Here is a 16,662-nt window from a genome sequence, read left to right on the forward strand (position 1 = left end):
GATCGCTGCAATATGCAAGGAGTAGATCATTTCTCCTCTCTTCCCATCATTTCACAAGACCAACTAAGATTGATGGTTTTTAGGGAGAGAATTGAGGAGAAAACTATAATCCCTCAACAGAGAGATGCGTCTGTACGTGTGTACGTGCTAACGTGCACTCAGCCCTTAGAGGTCTTATCTTATAGACGAGAATAATTAGTTATATTATACGTCTTATGTAATTATAAAGGATTACAAAATCTAACACAACAATCTATAGACTGTTAGCAATCCACACATGAGAAGGACGACGATGACAATACATATCATATATATATAACAGATTAATAGCGTCGTGTGCGGCCCAGCCCATGAGGCCCAATCTTAGAAAAACCCTAGATACCAGTGAACCCTATTCCTTCGCAAACTTCTCCTTCTTCTTTGCCACCGGCGCTCAAGAGACCTTAAACCGTTTTCCTTGGTAGTCTCGCAAACTTCTCCTTCTTCTTTGCCACCGGCGCTTAAGAGACGTTAAACCGTTTTCCTTGGTAGTCCTTTCATTCTCCTTGTCTTTCGCCATTCGCCGGGGCGGGGAAGATGGGGAAGATCAAGGGAAAGCAGCGGCAGGACAAGTTCTACTACTTGGCGAAGGAGCAAGGTTATCGCTCCCGTGCGGCCTTCAAGCTGCTGCAGCTCGATGCGAAATACCGCTTCTTGCCCTCCGCTCGCTCCATCCTCGATCTCTGCGCCGCCCCCGGTGGGTGGCTCCAGGTCGCCGTTCGCCATGCCCCTGTCGGCTCCTTCGTCATCGGCGTCGATCTCTTCCCTATCCGCCCCGTCCGTGGCGCCCATGCCCTGGTCGAGGACATCACCACGCCCCGATGCCGCGCCGCCATCAAGCGCCTTATGGACTCCAATGGCTGCTCCGCCTTCGACGTCGTGCTGCACGACGGATCTCCCAACGTCGGAGGGGCCTGGGCGCAGGAGGCCACCTCGCAGTCGTCTCTCGTCGTTGATTCGGTGCGGTTAGCCACGAATTTCTTGGCCCCCAAAGGCACCTTCGTTACCAAGGTAAGCTAAACCTGATTGACATAAATATCAAGTTTTGAACGTTTTATACCTTTTTGTTGCATGATTTGTTCGCGATGCGTTTAGGCTAAATAAGACCCGATTTGTGATCGGGAAGTTTAACGGTGAATTTGTGACAAAGCGATTACCTTGTTGCACCTTTGACTTGTAGCACCAAAAAGATGAATAATTAATATTGTTGTCTAAAAATCATTTTTTTACTCAATGTCTACGTTTAAAGTAACATAGGGCCTAGCTTTAATTATTATTGGTGAAAATTTTATATTTCAGAATCTATTTGGAATATTTTATGAATTTCTCTTCCAAATTTTATGTGAGTCTACAATTCAATTTATTTGGTGTCTTTTTGTTGATAGGTTTTCAGGTCACAGGATTACAGTGCTATTATCTACTGCCTTAAGCAGGTGAAAATTATAAGTTTCTGTACTTCTTTGACATCTAAACTGAGTATATGATATGTGACTTTTTATTGTTAACATGTTTAAATTCTTCTATGGGTGACAGCTTTTTGAGAAAGTTGAGGTGACTAAACCTGTTGCCAGCCGATCCACTTCTGCAGAAATTTATGTTATTGGTTTGAGGTATAAAGCCCCTGCAAAAATTGATCCACGTCTTCTTGACATGAAACATCTATTTCAAGGGGCTATAGAACATCCTAAGGTATATGCTCATGCTCCTTTCTTTGTTTTTATCAATTGGTTATTATACAAAATACAATGCTATTAGTTACTGTAATTTATCTTCTGCATTGAAGGTTGTGGATGTTCTTAGAGGATCAAAGCAAAAAAGAAATCGCGAAGGGTAAGCTTTGCTGTAGATTGCATTTGCCTGTTTGCTGGAAAGCTGTAAACTTGTGATTCAATTGTTTCATTTGCTGCCTAACAATGTTTTTTGAAGTCTTTGTTTTTCATAGTTCAATCTGGATGTGATATAGTTTGATGCAGTCTTCTTGTGATTTTACATGAATATTTTACATTAAAATCACAAGTTGGTGATAGCAGTTTTTAAGATATAGTGTTTTTGAGTAATCATGAATATTTTACATGGAACTGATATTCTTCTTGTGATTTTAATTGGAAGAAGTCATCTGGTTTGGTTGTCAATGCTCATTCAAGTGATTTGCAACATGATTTCATCTTAGTTCATTTTGTTTTCTAATGTTAGTATTGTTGCAACACCTAACATGTGTCTGTAATTTGCAAGGCACATGTATGAATGATGTAAAGGATCATATTTAACTCTTCTCTTAGCATTTTGATTTATATTGTTGCAGAACATATTGATTACTTTAACAATCTGAACAAATAAAGGCATCTATGTGGAACATAACTAGTTTCCGGTGTCTGGAATCCTGATTACCATGTTGATGTCATTTAATACAGAGGAATCAACTTTTCTAATGGAAGGGGGTTGGTTACTATTTGATCCAAGCAGGGAACTCTGGTTATCAAATTAACAAAGAAATGAACTCTTGTTAGCAAGGAAACAAACACTTTGTTGGATTTTTTATATCTTCATTGCAGCAAAACCTGATTGGACTCGATAAATTTTTTAAAAAGTTCATTCATCATTTTCCAAGATGGGTACATTTATTAGTCTGAGATGCATTCTAATGTCAAAATAGTCCTGCATGTTCACCAACCTATCTAATGTTAGTACACTTGGATAGGAGATGCTATTGAGTTATGTCCAAAGTCCAACTTGTATTGAAGCATGGATGTTTGCTGATATGAAGCTCTGTACTTAAGCATTGATACTTTTACACATTTACTCAAATGTGTTTTTTTTCTGTAAATACTTGATTTTTTGGGCACTTTATATTTCAATTGTATTGTTCTGGACCTTTTGATCTGTTCCTTTTCTCCAATAAACCACAATTACTTCTGATTTCTGAGGATACTTTTGTTGATTTGTTGAGTTTCATGACTTAAATGTGGGTACTTCTGTACACTTAGTCAAATATGCTTTTGCTGTATATAGCTGATCTTCTAAGCATTTCATGTTTCAGTTGTATTGTTCTTGACCTCTTGGTCTGTCCTTTCTTTCCAATAAAGCATATTTTCTTTTGGATATGGAATTAAGTAAAGCAGTGTATTTAACATGATAGAAGATGCTATTTTGACCATTTTACTTATGAGTTTTGGTGACCTGCATCTCTTTTTTATAGATATGAGGAAGGAAATACTACACTGTGGAAGGTAGGCTTAGTTTCTGATTTTATATGGTCAGAGGCACCGCTGGAGTTTCTTGGTTCTGTAAACGCACTGTCATTTGATGACCCAGCATGTTTGCCTATTAGAGATCACGAATTTACCACAGATGAGGTATTGTAACTCTCTTGTAACGGACTTTTCACTTGGATCATTTATTTCGGTCATTTACTGAATTATCTTGATATGTTTGCCAGGTTAAATCATTATGTGAGGACTTGTATGTACTCGATAAAAGCAGCTTCAAGCATCTTTTAAAGTAAGGCTCTTCCTGATCAGCTGCATATGGATGATTATATCTTTGAACTTACCTGCATTGCAAGATGTTTGAAATTTGAACATCGTCTGCTCACATGATCTCGTTTCAGTTTCCAAATTGTATCATCCTTGCTGGTCTGTGTAGTAATTGTGAAGATATGACATCAAATGTCTCTTGATACATCTAACTCACTGACATCAAGAATGCCTTTATGGTTTATATTCAAATTTTCTGCCTTCATTGTGTGATATGTTTAAGACTGAGTAGTAGATTTATTGTGTGTGTTAACTTGCTGCTAAATTGATGCATGCAAGCAGTGTAACTCGGGATGTTATCCTATGTTCTGTGTCAGCATACACTGACCCTCCCCCTCCCCTTTCTTCTCTCTACTGCTTGCATCTCCTTTATATGAGTAATGTATCACATGATCTTATTCTTGGACGAAGTAAATTAAGATACACAGGTAAGCCTTTTTCTTCGGTTAGGCTCTTTTACTTGTAAACAAGCTTAATTTTTGTTTGCTTGATATTTTACTTTATCAGAGTTGCATTGTGCAATAGGCATGGTTGTAGTAAAGATGGGTTTGACCTGGCCACTTAATATCACAATTCTGTCTTGTCATGATATATGGAAATTTGATGGACTAAGTTTTCAAAAATCAAATGACTTTTAACATATCTTAATGACAGTAAATGATCCATGTAGCCAACCTTAGGATTTACGGTTTTGTTGTTATTGTTGTTGTAAGTTTTGGAAGACCAATTAAGTTGGATCACCGATGACAGTAGCCAACATGATATAGGGTAAATAAGAAACTGGAAACTTTGATTTTTAATAATTCATCTTTACAGAAGGAAGAAGAGGCAAAGAAAAATGAGGCAGAGAGAAGCGGAGAGAGAGGAGTATTGCGGCTGTTGCTGCCACTCCTATTGCTTTTGACTGCGAGGATGAGAGTATGAGCAAGAAGAGAAAAAAACTTTCTTATATTATGTGCTTATTTCATAAACTTAATATGTTGGGCCCATATGTGGGTCCACAGATTAAGTTTGTGAAAAAGTTTTTGGGAGAAACTTTTGGTACATCTGTCTGAACTCCAAATTATGCAAAACATAGTAAGATGCATTTGTAAAAATTCACAGATTTTTACATTTGTCTGAGCTCCAATTTAGCTAGTGTATATGCTAAAATTAACTTTTTAATATGTTTAAGTTTGAAAATTTACAAATGTTTATGTTTAGCATTTTCTTGGGAAACACTATTAGATGGTCTTTATCTTTTTGCATTTTCTGATTTTTCTAATATTATTTGGTATCTTATGGATCTTTTCCCATAACCTTTCGTGTTTAAATGAATTTTATTTACTTTTTGCTGATCCATCCTGCAATCTGGCTGACTGATCCTCTTGTTTGGATAATCTTAAAAATGACCAACCTCGAATCTGATTAAGATTTTTAAATCTGGGTGCTGACCTGTAAGTTCAGGTGTCATTGAGAGGTGAGCTTGTGCCATTCTATGTGAATGTTTCTCTGTTGGGAAAGGTTATGAGAAATTTGTTGTTAATGGGTATAAATCATAATGCTGTAACATCTAGGAGTTTGACAAATTTTAACAGAGATCAATATGTTGGTGATACTGATTGACTATTTGACTAGGTCTAAGTGAGAAGGGTATAGGACAAACATTATGCTACTTTGATTATGTCAGTCTTGTTAAATTGATCATAACTTCATTAATCTAAGTACATACCTTACAACCAAACTCATCAAGGTGGTTAGGGGAAGTGGAAGAAAAGTGCTTGCATGAAGTTACAGGCTTTACACCAAGAAAGGTGCTTTTGGTGCATTTAATATGTGCAATTTATCCTGATATTACATGTATCAGTTGGCATCTTACCCTTTTTTATGCCCTTAGAAAGCCATAACGACACCAATAGCACCTGATTTAGAAAACACTCTTTTGAGTCCCTAGATCAGGTTAACTAGTCCTGCACTGTAGATGCAGCTTCTCATGATAGGTTGTAGATCAGTTTGAACAGATAGTAGCTACTGGAGTATTTCCTGAACACCCTTCTTTCATGTGCACTAATTTATCTGTTTGTTCATAGGTGGCGCATGCACATTAAAAAGGCATTGGCATCAGCTGACAAGGCCGTTCCAAAGGTTGATGAGGACGCTCCAAAGGTTGATGATGCTGAAGATGACACAAAAGGCAATGATGATGATTCTCTGCTAAATGAAATGGAAGAGCTCGCACACTTGTTGGACCGGAAGAAAAAGAAAGCGAAGAAACTACTTTCAAAACGACGAGCTAAAGTTTGTATTTTATTTATATCAATATTATTTCAATTGTTATTTTTTGATCTCATTCCACAATTTTGAATTATTTAGGAAAAAGCACGGAGAGCGATGGGAATGCAAATTGATGCTACAGAAGATAGTTATTTTGATCGTGACTTGTTTTCTCTTTCTGCCATCAAGGTTTGTAGGTTCTATTGCGCTTCAACAATCAGTGCATAATTCAGATTACTTGTCCTTTATTCTTTGTAGATCGTCTAGTCGAGTCCTATCATGTTTTAGAACATAAGAAAGCGAAGGTTGAAAAACTCTCCAGTTTGACTTAGCTTGGAAAAAAGTGCCTTTGCCAACCTAGAATAAAAGAAAAAAGTGCTTATGTGTTGCTTCTGCTTTTCGTCAGGGGAAGAAAGAGTTGTCAGCAATTGATTCTGCAGAGCTAGATGATGAATACAGCAAGGGTGATGCAGCAGACAGTGAAGATGAAACCCAGACAGCCATGCTCCATGATGATTCTTCCAGTGAAATGGATTCTGATGAGGAACAGAAGAGGTAATTCTCATATTTTTGAATTATATGGCCACTAAAAGTTCATCTACATTGTTTCTATATAATCATTGATGCAATCTTACATTCATGCTATTCTTACTGTTGTACTCCTTTTCAAATAGATATGATGCACAACTTGAGGAAATGCTTGATGAAGCTTATGAACGGTATGTGATTAGAAAGGGAGGAAATACCAAAAAACAAAAACGTGCAAAACGAGACACAGCTAGTAATGATGTGGATATTTTAGAGGTAATATTTCATATTTTTCATCCTTGATGTTGACAACAATTTTTTTTAGTCGTGGCGTTTGTCTCATCCCAGCTTGGATTTCTTTTAATTCTATTTCTTTTTGCCTTTTTTCTAGGGAGATAATGGTGATGGACTAGTTGATGATGAAATAGATCAACATCTGAGTGCTAAAGAATCAAATCCTCTCGTGGTACCTTTGGATGAGGATGAGCAGCCGACCACAGAGCAACTTGTGGAAAGGTGGTTTAGTCAAGATGTATTCACTGAAGCACCAACAGATGACGCCTTTGAAAAAAGTGATAGTGAAGATGAGAAGGAGGAGAAATTTGTCAAAGTTCCTGCAAAGTCCGAGGGTAACATGAAACAGTCCAAGGACTTGACCCTGCCTATATCAAAGAAACCAGAGGAGGATGATTTTGAAATTGTTCCAGCAGAGCGCATGGAAACAAGTGATGACTCGTCATCATCCTCTGATGAATCAGAGGAAATGGACGACGACTCAAAAGCTGAAATATTGGCTTATGCAAAGAAGATGCTGAGGAAGAAACAAAGGGAGCAGATTCTTGATGATGCCTACAACAAATACATGTTTGACGATGAAGGTTTGCCAAAATGGTTTGCAGACGAGGAAAAGCAGCACTGCCAACCCACGAAGCCGATCACTCGAGAGGAAGTTGCTGCAATGAGGGCACAGTTCAGGGAGATTGATGCCCGCCCTGCTAAGAAGGTGGCGGAGGCCAAAGCCAGGAAGAAGCGTGCTGCGATGAGAAAGCTGGAAAAGGTACGACAGAAGGCGAATACCATTGCAGACCAGACTGACATATCAGAACGATCAAAGGGGAAGATGATCGATCGACTTTACAAGAAGGCAATGCCGAAGAAGCCTAAGAAGGAGTACGTTGTTGCAAAGAAGGGCGTTCGGATGAAGGGTGGGAAGGGGAAGGTGCTAGTGGACCGCCGGATGAAGAAGGATGCAAGGTCTCGCGGGACGGGGAGGCCAGGGAAGGGTGGTTTGAAAAAGGGCAAGGGAGCAAATGGTCAGAAGGGTCAGAAGGGCCAGAAGGCCAAACAATCTGCAAAATCACCCAGAAAGGGGGCGGGGAAGGGACGCAAGAATAAAGGCCAAATGCAGGAATGATTTTTTTTCCAGTTTGAACTTAAAATGTTGAAGATTCCTTTTGTTGGATACATCTGATGTAACTGAGTTTTGTTGCTTACTCAAAGATTATGGCAAAAGAATGTCTTCAAACTCAGTCGTGAGTTAATTTTTTTGAGTTGGTGTTGGTGAAGAAACCTGCAGTTTATTTGAATCATTTTGAAGTGTGATATCATGAATCTGTTGTGATAGAATGCAGGTTAAGATTATTCTTAACGCCTCTTAGAATTTTTTAGTTAACCATCACCAATTTGTCACAATAAAATTATAAATAAAATGTTAATTATAAATAAAGTGTTTAATGTGTTATTTATATATATTCGTGTTTTTTTTTTTTTAATTTATATTTTATATATCATGAAAAGAGCTTGTAGTGAGTTTGATAGCTTCATCTTGATTGTTCCGGGCTTCAAATTGTTTATATATATTCATGTTATTGTGTTATTGTTCCATATACTTCAGATTGTTTATATGTTCGTGTTATTGTGTTATTGTTTCATATGCTTTAGATTATTCATATAATCATTTTTGACTTTTTTTAGTCTCAAATAGTGGTTTGGAGTGCTAGTCAACATAATACTCGGGAGTTACCTGGATAATATGGTTGGATGAGTTTTTTTGGTAGTGTCTAGGGTTGGTTCATTGTCGACTTAAGGTTGATCATTTATGAACGGATACGTAAGGGTGCCGCACGACTTAAACAAAACAAGTTAAGTTCATGACAAATGATTCAGAGTGGGATAAGCACACAAAAAAACGTTTGACATGCAAACGTGGAGGACCTAGTGAGATTGTGTTAAGGGCAACCAGTACATATGATCATTTGAGGGAAACAAACGTTGAAATGTAGGTAAAGGAGTTGCTTATAAGAGTGGGCAATTGAGATTGGTATTTAGATAAATAGCTAACCTTTTGTGTGAGAGGCACCACAAGGACAAGTGAGCTGGAAAGGACGTGTAGTACACAGGTTAGGATGGCTAAATTCGAGTTACAGCTCGATGTTGGCAATCGAACTTAATAGTGCTTAAGGCAAGTCAAACACTTGACAAAAGATGAGACCGTGCAAAGAGCGATAGGTGAGGGGAATAATTAATTTAAAGAGTTCGATACTTATGCAAGAGCTTATATGCGGATGATGGACTGTCCATGACCATCCTAAGGCGATCGAAACTCGATATCATAGAGCATTAAAACATTCTCTTCAACATGGGATGGATATGTCCATAAGCGATTGACATGCGTAGCAAGTTCAGTATGTTATTAGGCCTCGAGGGACGTAGCGGTAGTTGTATTAACAAAAAGTAACAATCTAGCAAGTGCATTTGTGGGGGATGGAATAGTATACAATTTGTTTAGCAAAACGGAGTAGTCCAAGGAGATGGTGGTCTCCGAAACTTCTAGAGGGAAAAATAGAAGAGAAAAGTTGCTCTAACAAGATAAATATCCAAGAGGGATAAGTCCTGATTCTCTAGAGGGAGAATCATATGCAATAGATCGCAAACGTTGGGAAGGGATACCTCAAGACAATTACTCCATAAAGTTCAATGGACCGAGCAAGCGGCAAGGAGTTATCGTATAATCTTATATGAGATAATGTGTTGGTGGATACATTGCGAGACGAATCGAGGGAATAACCTAAGGCAACACCAAATGATAACACACTTAGAGTCGATATGGATATCAAACTCAATAGAGGGATGTCCCATAAAATGGTGAGCACAAGGGCTACCAATAACTCAATATAAACCGAGAAGCGAAATAACTTGTGTAGAACTTGCTAAAGTACCCAAGTCGCATGAAGAGAGTCGATGTAAAAGATGGAATATGGAGCAGAGGCACAAATCTTTCCTTGAACAAATGTCAAGGACATGAACTCTTACATAAGTAAGCGTGAGATCATGTCGTTCTATGGGTCCCTTATTTTGATGGAGCAGACTCATCTTGTATAGTACTAAAGTCAAAGAGAGCTTCGAGGCACATGCACCTTATCTCGACGAAATATTTGACAAAGGAACTAATGTGACTCAACTTGCATAAGTGAAATTGGGATCAAAAGGCCTTGGCATGGGGTAAGATGACGTGGAGGCATATACTCTTAAAGAATATGTCATGGTGTTGTCATTCGAGTTGCCACGAAAGAAGTAATGTACAGTGGAGATTATGTAAGGGGCAAGTGACTAGGATCTAGATGATGACATACCAATTTCAATAAAGTTGATGGATTTCGAGAACTATTAGGTGACAGACTATCCTAGAGTTACATTTTATCCGGGTGTGACTTGAGAGCGAGTGGATAAAGGTCGATTGCTAAAAGAGTGAACACAATTGAAGGTAGCAACAACCCTATAATGTATTAGTAAAAGCCACACATAGAGAGATTATAGTCTAAGTTTATCCCACAAAGCTCATAATAGAACAGTTTGAGGTAATGTGATAAAATACTAGGTTAGTCCAATAAGGGACTTGATCATACGGAGGTATAATCGGGAGCTATTGAGAGCTCCATTTTAGTGAATAATACGATGATAAGAAGGACTATGGATTCAAGAAATGAACATCATAATACCGTAGAGGTAGGCCTTTGTGTGTGCATAAAATTTTACATCGGATAAAAGCTTTAGTCATTAACTTATAAGGGATATATACCACCAAGGAGGAATTCCAAATATAAGTACCAATGAATCTCATGGGGGGACTTGATCATATAAAAATATGATTGAAGCGATATAAGAGTTGGATTACTCTAGAGCTCATATTTGCTTAAGAGAGCCTGACAAGTCAGTGGATAAGACCGAATGAGCGAACATTACTACCAAGGATGCAAAAGAGAATAGGATCAGTGCAAGCCCTATAACATGATGGCAGAAGTCATGCATGAGACTTGTAGTTAGTCTTTTCAACGACCAAGGGGAACCACTCTAAGTACACAAATGTGTAAAAGAATGTGGTCAAAAGGGGCAAGGAAGCAACGATGAGTCTAGAGAGACTTAGCTACACAAAACTAAGCATCGATTAGAATGGAGGTAGACTCAGAGGAGTGTCACAATGTCATAGAGGCGAATATACTAATTGCAAAGAAAGGAATACAGATGCAAGGCGACAGGTAGTAGGTCCATGGGCATGACAGCGCTATGGTATCATAGAGGTGAAATTTTTGTGGAGTCATCAATCCCTTGCTCTCATAGAGGGAGAGCACTTGATCATAAAAAAGGCCGAGGAGTTGAAGCAGTATGATGAATCAAAGTTTGACTACTCAACAATAATGACGGAGAGCACTTGGGAGCTACATTGTAATTGGAGCAGAAAATTAAACATTCAACAAAGGTGAGAAGATGCAACGCTTGTAAAGACTTCGACGAGGACGTCAAAGGAATAACAAAGGGAGAATGTCACAGATAAAGCTATAAATATGGTGTTTGATGTAATGATCGTATATGTTCATGTCTTTTAATTTTATTCATACTTTGCACAATATATAAAGGGCTTGTAATTAGTTTGATAGCCCATTTTGGTTCTTTTTTATGACTATTTCAGGTTTGTAAACATAGGTTATATGCAATCGTCGTATAAAGATAAAACTGTCTAGAAATAAATAATACAAGTAGTCATTTTAGAGGTTTTCTAGCTTCGTAGAGTAGTGCAGAGTATCAATCAACACAACATCTAGAAGCTACCTAGGTGGTACATGGCTGGATTGATATTCGGGTTAATGTTTAGGACTAATTCATTGTCTTATTATACAGTAGTGTCATATGGATACTAGTGAAAACTTTTGACTATGGCGAAGCACCTTTTGTTGTATCGTCTAAAACTTAATATATATTTGTAATTTATATTATCTATCAAGTACTTGCTAAAATAGTTAGCGATCTCGAGTTAAATACTTCATTTAAAAGTCTTTTCTTTTATACATCAGACCAAAAAAATTTGGGAGAGATTAATCCTGTGTAAACAGATACATATAAGAATATCACGTGACTTAAATAAAACTGCTCCATCATATAACATACCAATAAAACAGATACATGTAAGCAGCCCTTGTATGATTTGTTGGAGCATGGGCGATTCATGTAAATCTCAGTCCATGTTGACAACTCGATGTCATATATATATTTATATCTTAAGAATTTTGGTCCTCCGTGACATTACTTTCTCTTCTGTCATTAGTTTCATCCTACATGCAGCAGAACCATGGTTAAACAGTAACATTCAACGCTGCAGATTCTACTTCCTTTCGAGCTTCTGCTTCTAAAGATCGATCAACTTCCTCTCCCGCTGTCCTACTTGGATTCTTAGCTTTCTTTCCTTTGGCTCTCTCCATTGGATTCAGACCAAAGGAAGGAATTCCGCATGTCGTGTTTTTGGCTAAAGGTGCTAAGTAGAACATTGATCTCCTTCCAAAGCTTTAGCATCGGATCCATCCTTTCCCTTTCTTCCCTCCCCACCGCTTGCACGGACGAGCGGCTGACCCACGCGTCACCGTACCATGCAATAAGAATCCCGGCTTTCTCGCCGACTCCCCCAGTCACTGAATATGGAACGAACTGTATCTTGGAATCAGCTGATCTAAACATACGAGGATTGCCATCGCCATGGATTCAGAGGAGTTGCAGGAGGAGAGCTTGGCGGGCCAAATAATACATGATAAGGATTCTCGCAATCACCGGGAATCTGTATCCTCCGGACCCTTTTTGGAGGTTCTGATTCCTTCCAAAGTTGTTCCTGCAGTTTTTAGCAAGTTGCCTTCCGATTCATCCTCTTGTTTCTCTAGTAGATAGATCTTTATCTTCCAGTGTGTTGAATCTCCAACATTTATGATGAGTAGCTTCCTAAAAGGGAGCTGCAATTGCATTGCTTGCATGCATTTATGAGAAGAAAGGAAGATTTGGAGGTGATTGCAGCGGAACAATGGGATTCTGCACTCCATCAATTCACAATCTTTTTATTCTCTTCCCGCATCCTGCGATCCTCCCTTTGCCTGCTTGTAAGCACTGCCGCCTCTCCATGCCAACCCACACGATTGCAGGGATTGCCTTCCGCCTTCTCCTTCCTCGGCACAACGTGGCCCGCGCCGTCGGCGGGAAGTCGGCGGCGGAGGTGAAGCGCCACTACGAACTGCTGGTGGAGGGCATCCTTCGCATCGAGACGGGCCAACTGCCTCATGCCCATTAACCCTCCTCCTCCTCCTCTGCCCACGGAGGTACCTCACTCTTCCTTCCAATCTTCCTCGTCCTTCTCCTACGTTCTGTCATCCACTTCTACGATGTCCACTGTATCAAAACATCCCATCAAGTTGAATTAGACACACTTCAGTTGAGAGACACCGTCCACTGAACCTTCTGTTCTTTCAGACAGGACGAAGTATCTATCAGCTGGAGTGAAGCCAAGAAGTCAGAACTAGAAGATACGGCCATCCCTGATCTTATCACAAGTCATCTGCATCTCTTCATCTGTATCTTCTCCTCGCCTCTCTTCCGTTCTACGCTGTACACATGCCGACGGCAGACATAAAGCCGCGTCTTGTCTTGTAGACTGTAAATATATATCTATGGAAGCTCACTCTGTTCCTGAATCCTTATGGCTCACGCCATCATAATTCTTATTACTCTGGTAATTCTTTAGGGGATCCATAAATTACAGAGGAAAAAGTTTTGATCCAAATCAACAAGCTGGTCCTCGCTGCAATGTCCGATTCTGAGTGCAGTGAAACACCAGCTTTGATTTCCAATCTGTGTTGCATTGATGATTTAGCTCTAGTTTTCTTACAACTCAGGTTCTCTGAAATCAGAGAAGAATCGTGCTTCAAATAGGCTTGTTCTGATTGAGGAAATGGGCTCTTGATCTGATAGAAAACCAAGTAGCAAGAACAGTGCAGATGCTTCGTTTCCTCCTCCATCATACCTCTCTTCAAAGGAAGGAAAGCAGAAATAACCTGCGGATTCGACGTCGGTATGGCATCAACGAAGCTACGTTTCCTTGTCTGACTCCCCCCTCCCCTCCATCTCTTGCAGATGCTTCGTGGCGCCCCGCCACAAACCTGGCCTCGTACACCGGGCGGAGGCTGCCTTCCAACAGCTTCTGCTTCGCCAGCCATCTCCTGGGCTTCCCGGACGTTGTCTTCGGTATGCTCCCTCTCTCCACAAGCGCCACCCACCCAACTCGGCCTCCCTCTTCTTTCCTCACACCCTCTCTTATCTTCTCGCATATCTCCCTGTAGACGTCAACTCCCCTTTCCTCCTCTTTCTTCTTCTGTAGTTCTGCCATCACCACCAGTTGTTCCGCATCGAATGCGACAACACAACCGCCCCTGAGTTGCTTTGAGCTGCTGCTATATGCTGCACTCTCGATGTAGTGCGCGTGCACGCACTGGTTTCTTTCGTCGTGCGTCCTGATCACGTCAGAATCCCGGCCGGTGACATAGAGATACCTCTCCTCTCCTCCGATGACTCCTTGATCGCCGGTCCTGACGAAGCACCTGCCGGTTTCACCGCGTAGCCTGCCATGGAACACTTCCCTGGTCAGGGATGGGTGGCCGAGGTAGCCGGATGCGTTGCTTGCAGAAGACACCCATATCTCTCCTTCCACACCGTCATCTACAGGTTCGCAGGTCTCTTCATCGACGACGACGATATCGATATCTGCTCCTTCGCTGGCAGACGAGGACAGGGAACCCAGCCTGGCAGAGGGCAGTAACCTGTTGTAGGATGGCATGTTGGGGTAACGACTGCGGCATCCTTCATCGCTTGGCCATGCAGTGGAGACGAACGTGCAGTTCTCCGCCAGTCCGTAAGAAGGAGCGACGGACGAAGGATCGATTCCAGCAGCTGCGAATTCTTTGACGAACTCATCCACATAAGACTTGTATACGGGCTCGTTGATCAGAATCAGGTTCCTCAAGCTTCCCAGCTTGAGAGGCAGCTTCCCGTGGTTGATCCCGCCTCTCTGCACCACCAGAGGCAGCGCAAAGGCGGGCACGGGGGTGCAAGTCGCGTGGAACTCCGTGACGAGCTCGAGCCAAAGGCGAGGGCGGTGCAAGAAGGCACTCGGGGAGGCAAGCACGCAAGTGGCCCCAGCGACGACGGTAAGCAGAAGGAACATGAGGCCGCAATCATGGTACTGGGGCAGCCAGGACACGACGACGCTGCTGGGCTGGAGATCGTAGGCCTTCCTCGCCGCCCGCACGTTGTGCGCTGCTGCGCCGGCCGTGACGAGCACCGGCTTGGGTATCCCAGTCGTGCCGGAGGTGTACTGGACGAGGTAGGTGTCACCCGGTCCACAACCCAAGTACGGAGAGGGGCTTAAGCTTGAAGCAGCGGCACGAGGGCACTCATCGTCCAAGTGTTCCACGGAAAGCCACCGTAGCTTCTGCAGCAGGTGGCCCAGTCGATCATCACTGGACGATACAGAACCAGTCACCGCAGCGATATAGTGTCGATCGGCGACGACAGCATTGGGTTTGACCTGAGAGACGACGCGGAGAAGGTGGTGGTGGGCCGGGCCGCGGCAAGCTGGGGAGAAGGCCGAAGGGTCGGGCGGGATTACGGGAACGGCGACGATGCCCGCTCGTTGGCAGGAGAAGAGGAGTTTGACGAGTCGGAGGCCGGGAGAGCAGAGTAAGAGAAGGGAGTCTCCTCTGTTAAGGGTGCAGAGGAGCTGCGAAGCCATGGCTTCGGCTGCATTGTCGAGCTCGGAGTAGGTGATGGAGGTCCATGTCAAGCCACTGGGAGCATCCTGGGTCCATATGAAGGCGGGCTTGTCCCGAAAACTAGGTTGGATGGCCCATATCGCAAGGTAACGATCCACCACGGGCTGGTCAGGGAAGCAAGGATCGTAGTTCTCGCAGGTCATCCTCTCTCCTCGCCGTCCTGCTTCTCACGCTGCTACAAGCCACACCTGAGCTGGTTCGAGCATGGGGTAATCTGCTCATATATATATGTAGATTGGAGGGAGACAGGTAGCACATTGGATATTCTCGTCAGAATATTCTGTCTCCTCCTTGAATGTATACAATAACAATTACAGGCTTGTCCTCATCAAGATGGAGCTGTTCATGGCGATGCGAGGAGTGGAAGATGCGTTGTGGATGCGAGACGGCTGTGCTTAATCCGCGACGTGTGATCGAGCGAGTCGATGATGGCAAGGCAAGATTAAAAATGGTAGGCCCGTCGGCAGTCCCCCAAATTCGACGACGTCTTCTGTATCGGTTGAGACTCTCTCTTTTGTTTTGGGTTCGGTTCTTCCTCTTCGGCTGTCGCCGAGTGCTTTGGGCGCAAAGGCGTGAAGAAACCCTAACCGCTTGCATCTTCATAGTGCATTTAAATCCGACCTTGACGACGACAAAATTGGATGGGCCGGAACGAGCGTGATCTCATACGCAAGTTCTTTCTAGTATTTTGGTCGAGATTTCTTGAACTCGTTTAGGTTGCATGTGATGATCCATGATGTTAATTTTGATTTTTAACTGCTTGTTTATACGGCCGACGTATAGCTCCATAGCACTTGAGAGGGGACAGGCGGCCACCGAATCATTCTTCATGTTCCCTGGAATATTCTCCAAGATGCCAATCGCTCCTTCATATTCCCTGGAATCTTGTCAACCTAAGATGCCAATCGCTACTTCTAGAATGATCGGTGTTGATAAGTGGGGTCGGTCATACGACATTTTGGCGTTTTTGTGAGGTCATAGGCATTATTATCAACATGTTCGATATATATATATATATATATATATGTGTGTGTGTGTGTGTGTTTGTTAATTTTATTTATGCTTTATACAGTATATATTTTACAATGCTATTTTGATTAATTTTTTATGATTATTTTAATTTTATAAATATAAATTATGTGTAATTTACATAGTAACTAATTCAGAGTATT

General features: G+C 41.5%; 2 protein-coding genes across 2 annotated transcripts; one reads left to right on the forward strand and one right to left on the reverse strand.

Annotated features, from left to right (window-relative positions):
• The first annotated feature begins 409 nt into the window (after positions 1–409).
• Positions 410–7,882, forward strand: LOC135649850 (uncharacterized). The gene is made up of 11 exons (XM_065168737.1): positions 410–1,050; positions 1,425–1,472; positions 1,573–1,728; positions 1,823–1,869; positions 3,236–3,392; positions 3,476–3,537; positions 5,642–5,849; positions 5,925–6,014; positions 6,232–6,380; positions 6,500–6,629; positions 6,745–7,882. The coding sequence occupies exons 1-11, from the start codon at positions 577–579 to the stop codon at positions 7,765–7,767; spliced, it is 2,544 nt and encodes an 847-aa protein (XP_065024809.1). The 5' UTR covers positions 410–576; the 3' UTR covers positions 7,768–7,882.
• A 5,514-nt stretch (positions 7,883–13,396) lies between these two features.
• LOC103997292 (uncharacterized) lies at positions 13,397–16,211 on the reverse strand. Its single transcript, XM_009418458.3, has one exon. It carries the CDS (start codon positions 15,631–15,633, stop codon positions 13,693–13,695), a length of 1,941 nt encoding a protein of 646 aa, XP_009416733.1. The 5' UTR covers positions 15,634–16,211; the 3' UTR covers positions 13,397–13,692.
• Between the last annotated feature and the right edge of the window lie 451 nt (positions 16,212–16,662).

Source organism: Musa acuminata, chromosome BXJ3-9, assembly GCF_036884655.1.
Source record: "Musa acuminata AAA Group cultivar baxijiao chromosome BXJ3-9, Cavendish_Baxijiao_AAA, whole genome shotgun sequence".
NCBI classification, from domain to species: domain Eukaryota; kingdom Viridiplantae; phylum Streptophyta; class Magnoliopsida; order Zingiberales; family Musaceae; genus Musa; species Musa acuminata.